Here is an 8069-nt window from a genome sequence, read left to right on the forward strand (position 1 = left end):
ATTGTCTCAAAGAGGGGCAAAATGTAGACAACTAAAATTGTCCAGTCTAATTAAATTATCTAAGCTTAATTCTACTATTAATTAAATAGATCTTTACTTATTTAATTAATTCATTTATCCTCTTCTAGCCTTATTTCTCATTTAAATAAATACATTTATTTATTTAAATTATCCTTTTCCTAAATTAAATAAATATCTTATTTATTTAATTGATCCCACTTCTTCTATTAATTATATAAATCTTTATTTATTTAATTATTTCATTAACCTTTTCTACCCATGACACGTCATTCATCTCTTAATTCATACACTACCTACCCCTTTCATTATTTTATTATTTCTTTTACCTACCTTCTAATCATAGCCGACCTCTTTTTACACCTCTCAATCTTATCCCTCCATTTCATATAGTGTCTTCTATATAAGGAGATGCTTCCTTCATTATCAACCCTAATCAATCATTCTAACCACTTGATCAATTGACTACTTGGCATATGCGATCCTACTTGCAACCACATTTCGTTCTTTGTTGAGCTCTTGTACACATAAAATCTGAGAGCAAATATATCAAGCAAGATCAATGGAGATAGGAAGAATGGAGATCCAAACCCTATTGGACATGTGATGGTATAATCTTTGCGATTTCATTTGATTTGCATTGTCTTAGGTAATCTTCATATGTTATGGTGGATCCTTGTTGTTGTTAGGCTAGGGTTTTGTGGTTGAATTCATTTAGCCTTTTAATATCGTTATTATTGTTATCCATTTTCACCATAAATAGCTATAATTCTTCCTGAATACACCAATTCTTTAGGGTAAAGCCTACTCAATTATAGGTGTCCAATCTTATTATAGACTCGCTATCTTTCCATTACAAATATCAATTATTATGGTTGTAGGTGATTCATATATATTATTGCTTCTTTTTTTATGTTTTGTCAAATCCAAAATCCAATGAACACAGATCTCAAGCACATAAAACACGAAATTGAACAATACCATTGAATAATGGAAAGAAGATGTGTACATATAGGTCAAAGACCAACCACGAAAGGAGGGAAGAACTAGAGTGGTGGCAAAACTGCCCAAAAAATAAGGGAGATGTGTCAAATGATATTTGACACCACTCATAACCTCTCAATAACTTGGACACCTCATAAGGAGATGTGTCAAGTTACCTAGCTAGGCTTAAAAGCCTATGTGGATGCCTAGGTGGAATATGACTACTTTTTTTTACGTATGATAGATTAATATCTTTCACAAAATACTTAATCATTACAACTAACACAATCTATCATAATATATCATCACAATTGAACAATAATCATATACATATGTAAATTTATAAAACTATCAATAACCAAGTCTAATGTTTTAAAAACTTAACATAAAGTTTGATTATAAATGATACGAAAATGTCTATAAAAGTCATTAGAATGTGGGAAAAAAATATGATTAAAAATGGTTATACTAAGATTCATTGTGATTAAAAGTAGCAATTCCTCTTCCTCATCCTCGTCCTCCTCCTCCATTAAAATAAATAAATCATCATTAGAATTCAAAACTAAAAGTGAGGTCGAGATCTCAACTAAACCATTAAAATATAGACATAAATAGGTTTTATTCTCATGAAAAAAATCATGAGGGGGCCCAGTTACTACCTCTTTCACTGAAATGGAAAAGACACCGTATAGTTTTGGGTTTCACATTCACAGACTGTCCTAAACGACTAAGCAACCAATCTCCAGGTCAAATGGTATATGCCACTGGCGATAAGGCTGAAATTTAACAGCAATGTTATTTTGGGCTTTGGATGCATCGAATAACAAACAATTTTCCACCATCAAGGGAATGATTTCTTTTTTCCCATCCTATAGCCGAATAGAACGTCTTTTCCTTTATTTGTCAGACCGGATTCCCACAAAATTCCAACACCTGTACATAGAGAAACTTTAAAGGCCCTTCAACTCCAGTGCAGCTTTGTTTCAAAAATTAACTGGGGGCTGCTGTTAAAAATTATAATGGTATGCCCACTCTGTTCCTTCTCTAGAAACATGATTTGAAGGCCTAGATTTCTTCGATTTTATTGATGTAGAATTTATGATTTACTCCATGAAAACTAACGGATCGTACAGGAAACTGAACGAGGTGAAGCACACCAGCTAGAGGAATATGTGGACTGGAGAAACAAACATGTGGATAAACCCAAACATGGTGGAATCCTTGCTGCAGCTTTTGTTTTCTGTAAGCATTTGAAAAAAGTTGAATTTGTGATCTATAATTTAGGTGTTTCTGAATTTGGTTGTGTGATTTTTTAGTATCAATATATCGAATCAAGATGTTAAGAAAGTGTAAGAAAATGTATCTATCTTCTTCATTTTTTTAATAATCTGATAATAAATCATAGAATGTGATCTAAAATATTAATATTAAAAAATCCCGTAGTTAAATTTTAAAAAAATTAATTTTGTAAAGAGAATCCCTTTGAATTCGCTTGATATTCGAGCTTGATGTGTTGCAGTGTCCGAAACATTCGAGAACTTAGCATTCCTGGCAAATGCAACGAATTTTGTGAACTATTTTTATGGGTTCATGCATTTTTCTCTCTCTGTATCAGCCAATACTGTCACAAATTTCATAGGGACTTCCTTCCTGCTGCCGCTTTTGGGAGCATTTATGTGTGACACCTTCACCACCACCTATGTAACCGTTATCATATTTGCAGTCGTAGAGCTCTTAGTAGGTCCACTTCTCTTTGTTCTTTCTCTTCAGTCTTCTCTTGAATTGTGCAGCTTATTTTCATTCTTAGTCTACATCCATGAAATATTCAGACTTGTTTAGATTCTGATTTTACGTTCATGAAATATGCAGGGTTGGGTGTTATTAACAGTACAAGCACATTTCCCTTCACTAAAGCCTCCGGCATGTGACATGGGAAATCCATCCAATGCTGGGATTTGCAAGCAGGTGGAAGGTGGACAAGCTCTAATGCTCTACACTGGTCTGTATCTCGTTGCTCTGGGTGTTGGAGGCATTAAGGGCTCTTTGCCTGTTCATGGGGTAGAACAATTCGATGAGAATGATGGAAAAGAGAGAAAGCTGAGATCAAATTTCTTCAACTGGTTTTTGTTCAGCATGTGTGTGGGTTCATTGCTAGCAGTAACATTTGTAGTGTGGGTACAAGACAATAAGGGCTGGTTCTGGGGATTTGTCCTCTCTATTCTAAGCATTGCACTTGTATTAGCTTTCTTTCTATCATATACACGCAGGTATAGAAACAGGATCCCCATCGGCAGTCCTCTAACCTGTATTGCTCAGGTACACTATATGCAAAATTAACTCATTGTCTCAGATCACACTGCTTGGGAGTTCTAATCACAAACTAAGGGACCCAAACAAAATTTTCATTTTGGCAATCCTTTTATGATAATTTGTCCAATTTCTTAGCCAGTGGTTCATGCTTTTTACAGGTGTTTGTAGCGGCCATTCGCAAGCGACGGTTGAACCCAAATGACATTCAGTACCAAGGCTACGAAAGTGAACCGACCAAAGTAAATAGCTCTCACCTTCACCGGACCCCGCAGTTTAGGTACGTAGAAGTCCTAGCCATGTTACAATCATTACAGTAGAAAAAATGTCTGTATGAATTGCAATTGCTACATTCTGAACGTTACTTTTCTGGAGTTTACTGGTTAGTCTAAAGACTACTGTTATACACAGCGGCCTTGCTTCCATGATTCCAGCTGAAATCGAAATATATGTAGTACTGTCACTGCTATTTCGTTTTAAAAAGGCAAAATTAATGAAGCTTCCCAAGTAAACGAGAATCTAAAGTTAGCCTTTCAGTTCCCCAACACTCGCCAAGATTAAATATCATTTTTTCGTTTTCCAGGTTTAGAGTGATGGTACAATCTGAATATACAAAATATGTGACACATAGTCAATGGACAAGAATCAATATATTAAGTTTGTATCAACGTGGCTTTAAGAAAATATCTATAAAAACTGTCTTGAATTGTGAATTTTGAATTTTGAATTTTATATTTATTTATTTTTCGATAAAATAATTTTTCCATCCTCACCCATGATAATCCACAATTCTTTTGACAAAATACTGAGGAGGAAGGACAGTCTGGTCCAGGTCTCTGAATTTTATATTATTATTTATTAAGAATTGAAATAGATAAGCTGTATTTTATTTAAAAGTTAAACATAAATTATAATTTATGAAGATTTTGTTTGTTTTTAAATTAAGATTAAAAGAAAAAATTTAAAGGTAAATATTAAGATAAAGAGTTGTGTTGATGGTTTAAAATAATAATAAAGATTCATATATTTTAAGGTGTTCTGGTTATTTCAATATGACTATAAGTTTTAAGGTGTTCTGGTTATTTCAATATGACTATAAGTTTTAAGGCATCTTTCTTACTTGACATCTTTCTTACCTCTCTTTACAATAGATATTTTTTATTAATCTTATTCATATAATTTATGTTTTCTATATACATACATAAAAAATATTATATTTTTAATTTAATTTGAGTGTTTTATCATCTCTATATTTCCTATGAATAAAAATAAAAAACCTTAACATAGCTTTACTGAAATCGACCTTAAGTATAAATGAAAGCTAGTTATTTATTTTGTTGTTTTTCATTTAAATTCAAGTTTGAATATATTAATTTAATCTCTAGAGTAGGAAGCAAAATAAGAGTTACCAAATCCAAATAAGAACTATTATAAAATGTTTGATTTAATTGGAAGCCCCTATAAAATACTTTACTATTGTGAGAAAACTTTTCTTGACCAATCATCTTTCTAACATGATATAATCATCATTTTGATGATTTTATTTTAGAAAAATAAAAATATAATTATAAAATAAGAGACTCTACAAAATATAATTGTCATTCAATTTTTTAATTTTATTAGAGTGAATATTTAATTAATTAAATGATATTTCGTAATTTTTACATTTTAATAGAAAAATACCAACTTGAATCTGTAATTTCAAGTCAAATTGTAAAAAATATTTAATATGAAGAGTATTAAATATTTAAAAAATTAAAAATTAAATAAAAAATCATATATAACTTAAAAATTTTAATCTAAATTGTAAAGACTATGAAAATCAAAATCATATAGAACTAACCAATATTATAAAAAAAAAACTAAACAATAGAATCATGCTTCTAAAAAGAATAATATTGAAAAAAAATTAGACCTCCATTGAAAACTTTTTCAAAGCTATCTATGCAGACAACAAAACGACTCTCACAAGACAATTTATTTGTATTTAATAATTAAATTAAAAAACAAATACTGTTATATTCTGGTTTTTAATCTAATTAATAATCTACAAATAAATTATCTTGTCAAAACCATTTTGTGGCCCACACAGACTATTCCACTTTTTCAAATTAAACAATATTTTTTCTTTTTCCAAAAAGGTAAATATAAATTTGAGATCTTTTTAGACCTCTTCCACTGTTGAGACTATAGACAATTCCACTTTTTCAAATTAAATAATATTTTTTTCAAAAAATAAATATTAAAATTTGAGATCTTTTGAAATAAATTATCTTGTCAAGAACCATTTTGTTGCCTACATAGACAATTCCACTTTTTCAAATTAAACAATATATTTCCTTTTTCAAAAAAGTAAATATAAATTTGATATCTTTTAGACCTCTTCTACTGTTGAGAATATAGACAATTCCACTTTTTTAAATTAAACAATAATTTTTTTTTTAAAAATATAAATTTGAGATCTTTTGAGTCTCCTGTACTGTTGAGTGTTGAGGCTATAGGTTTAGGTTAAATATATTCCGTCTATCATTTTCTCTCTCCATATATACGAAAACTCACAAAGTGATCTTTACCTTTCAGTGAAAGTAAAAATCCTCCATATAAATCTGAAAAGCAAGTCGGTGCACCATGATCATAATGCGCCGTAAATGTCATATCCAGGACTAAAATAGAAGCCATACAGTCCACTGCCAAAGCTTTAAGTACATAAAAACAGTAATGTTGACTCAATTATTATGGAATCAACTCCACACGTTAATGTTGACTCAATTATTATGGAATCAACTCCACACGTTATTCCACCCTACAGAATGTAGAACTGTTCAACTTATTCCACCTTACTAATTATACCCTCTGAGAGCTTTTCCAAAAACTGCCGTACCTTTCCCAATGAAAAGCTTTGTAGTGTCTACTTATATGATCAGTTTAAAGCAAATATCTGATTGCGAATAATGGCATTTTGTGTGTGTGTGTTTGTAAGGTTTCTGGAGAAAGCATCTGTAGTGGATCCCAGCGCTGGCGGTGCGGAAAGCCCGTGGCGGTTATGCACAGTGAGTCAGGTTGAAGAAGTGAAGATAATGATGAGAATACTGCCCATATTTGCCAGCACTATAATGATGAACTGCTGCATTGCCCAGCTGCAGACTTTTTCAATAAGACAGGCCACAACAATGAAAACCACCATTAATGACTTCAAAGTCCCACCAGCTTCCCTGCCTGCAATTCCAGTGATTAGCATGATCATCCTTATTCCAATCTATGATCGAGCATTTGTGCCTTTGGCTCGCCGCTTAACTGGCAAAGAAACGGGCATTTCTCATTTGCAGAGAGTTGGTGTGGGATTAGTGTTATCCATAATATCAATGGCAGTCGCTGCATCGATGGAGATCAAGAGAAAAAAAGTTGCAAGACATTATGATTTGATCGATTCTTCCCAGCCTTTGCCTGTGACGTTTTTGTGGGTTGGCATTCAATACTTTGTGCTGGGAATTGCTGATATGTTTGCATTGGCTGGACTGATGGAATTTTTCTACTCGCAGGCACCTTGTAGAATGAGATCAATGGCAACAGCTCTTTCATGGGTGTCTATTTCGATGGGGTATTATCTGAGCTCGGTGCTTGTGTCCATTGTTAATGGCGCCACTAGACGTTTTGGAGATGGCGTTGGATGGCTTTCAGGGAATAATTTGAATCGAAATCATCTGGATCGCTTCTACTGGCTTCTCTGTTTTCTCAGCGCACTCAATTTTGTCAATTATCTTTTGTGGTCTGTGTGGTACACTTATAAAAGATGAGATACTGAGAATTCGTTCTCAAGCTTTTCTATGAATAAGAAGCCATTGTAGATCTTATAAAAACCCTGATATGGATAACGTAGAAACAAGTATAAAGCAATAGATTTTATGTATTTATAATTATTCAAAGGTTAAATATTTTATATGGCACTACATTGAGTCGGTTGAGTAACATTATATAGAAAATACTGTTATCGTTGTATTTTGCTTCCATTTTGAAGTGTATGTGAATTATGTATTTCAAATTACATAGATATTTCTAATCAACCAATATATATATCTATATATATACAAAAGATCATTTTATGGATCTCATACCTCGTTCTATAATTGGTACTTTGTTCTAATTTTCTATTTTTATTATCCTTTATTTATATCTAGACCAAAACGAAGATATGGTTATAGGAGTTATATATATTGATACATACAAAAGGATATTGATTTCTATAAAATAATAAACTATTATTAGATTCTTAGTCTATTATTTTTTTGAGTACAAACACTCCAAAAAAATTTTAAAAAATAAATAAAAATTAATGAATAGCATATAAATATTTGCTTATAATTATCTAAAAAAGTGAAATGAAGAGAAAGAGAAGAGAGTTTAAAAGGTTTTGCTAAATAAAAAAATATGATTTTTTTTCCACGAAGCAGTAATGTAATATGGCACACATGTGGTAAGGTTACACATGATGTGGTAAGGGATGTGATTTTCATGCAATGTAGGTTTGTAATGTGATCAAGGTTAGTTTGGATACAATGGTAAGTCTATGTCTCATACATGTCACTTTTTAAAATCTCAAACATGTTACTTTCAATTGGTCGCATACATAGTAAGCAAGGAATTGTTGGAGAGGATCCAATGAAGCATGAAGATATTTGTGCTCTCTTTTGCTTGTAATTATTTTAGTATATCTTAGGAGTGGACATATTTTTTAAATTCGTATAGATATTCCTTAAGAGTGG

At 31.7% G+C, this 8069-nt stretch overlaps 1 protein-coding gene across 1 annotated transcript; it reads left to right on the plus strand.

Annotated features, from left to right (window-relative positions):
* Positions 1 to 1859: 1859 nt before the first annotated feature.
* On the plus strand, positions 1860 to 7248 carry LOC131052849 (protein NRT1/ PTR FAMILY 4.5). Its single transcript, XM_057987485.2, has 6 exons — positions 1860 to 2024; positions 2136 to 2244; positions 2522 to 2739; positions 2872 to 3318; positions 3471 to 3589; positions 6290 to 7248. The coding sequence occupies exons 1-6, from the start codon at positions 2022 to 2024 to the stop codon at positions 7101 to 7103; spliced, it is 1710 nt and encodes a 569-aa protein (XP_057843468.2). The 5' UTR covers positions 1860 to 2021; the 3' UTR covers positions 7104 to 7248.
* The last annotated feature ends 821 nt before the right edge of the window (positions 7249 to 8069 follow it).

Source organism: Cryptomeria japonica, chromosome 6 (genome assembly GCF_030272615.1).
Source record: "Cryptomeria japonica chromosome 6, Sugi_1.0, whole genome shotgun sequence".
Classification (NCBI taxonomy): Eukaryota; Viridiplantae; Streptophyta; class Pinopsida; order Cupressales; family Cupressaceae; genus Cryptomeria; species Cryptomeria japonica.

What these genes read in the sequence shown, in the direction of transcription:
- LOC131052849 (XM_057987485.2), top strand. An exon ending in TGCTGCAGCTTTTGTTTTCT is followed by an intron (nt 2,245 to 2,521) that starts GTAAGCATTTGA and finishes GATGTGTTGCAG; the next exon opens with TGTCCGAAACATTCGAGAAC. An exon ending in TTGCAGTCGTAGAGCTCTTA is followed by an intron (nt 2,740 to 2,871) that starts GTAGGTCCACTT and finishes TGAAATATGCAG; the next exon opens with GGTTGGGTGTTATTAACAGT.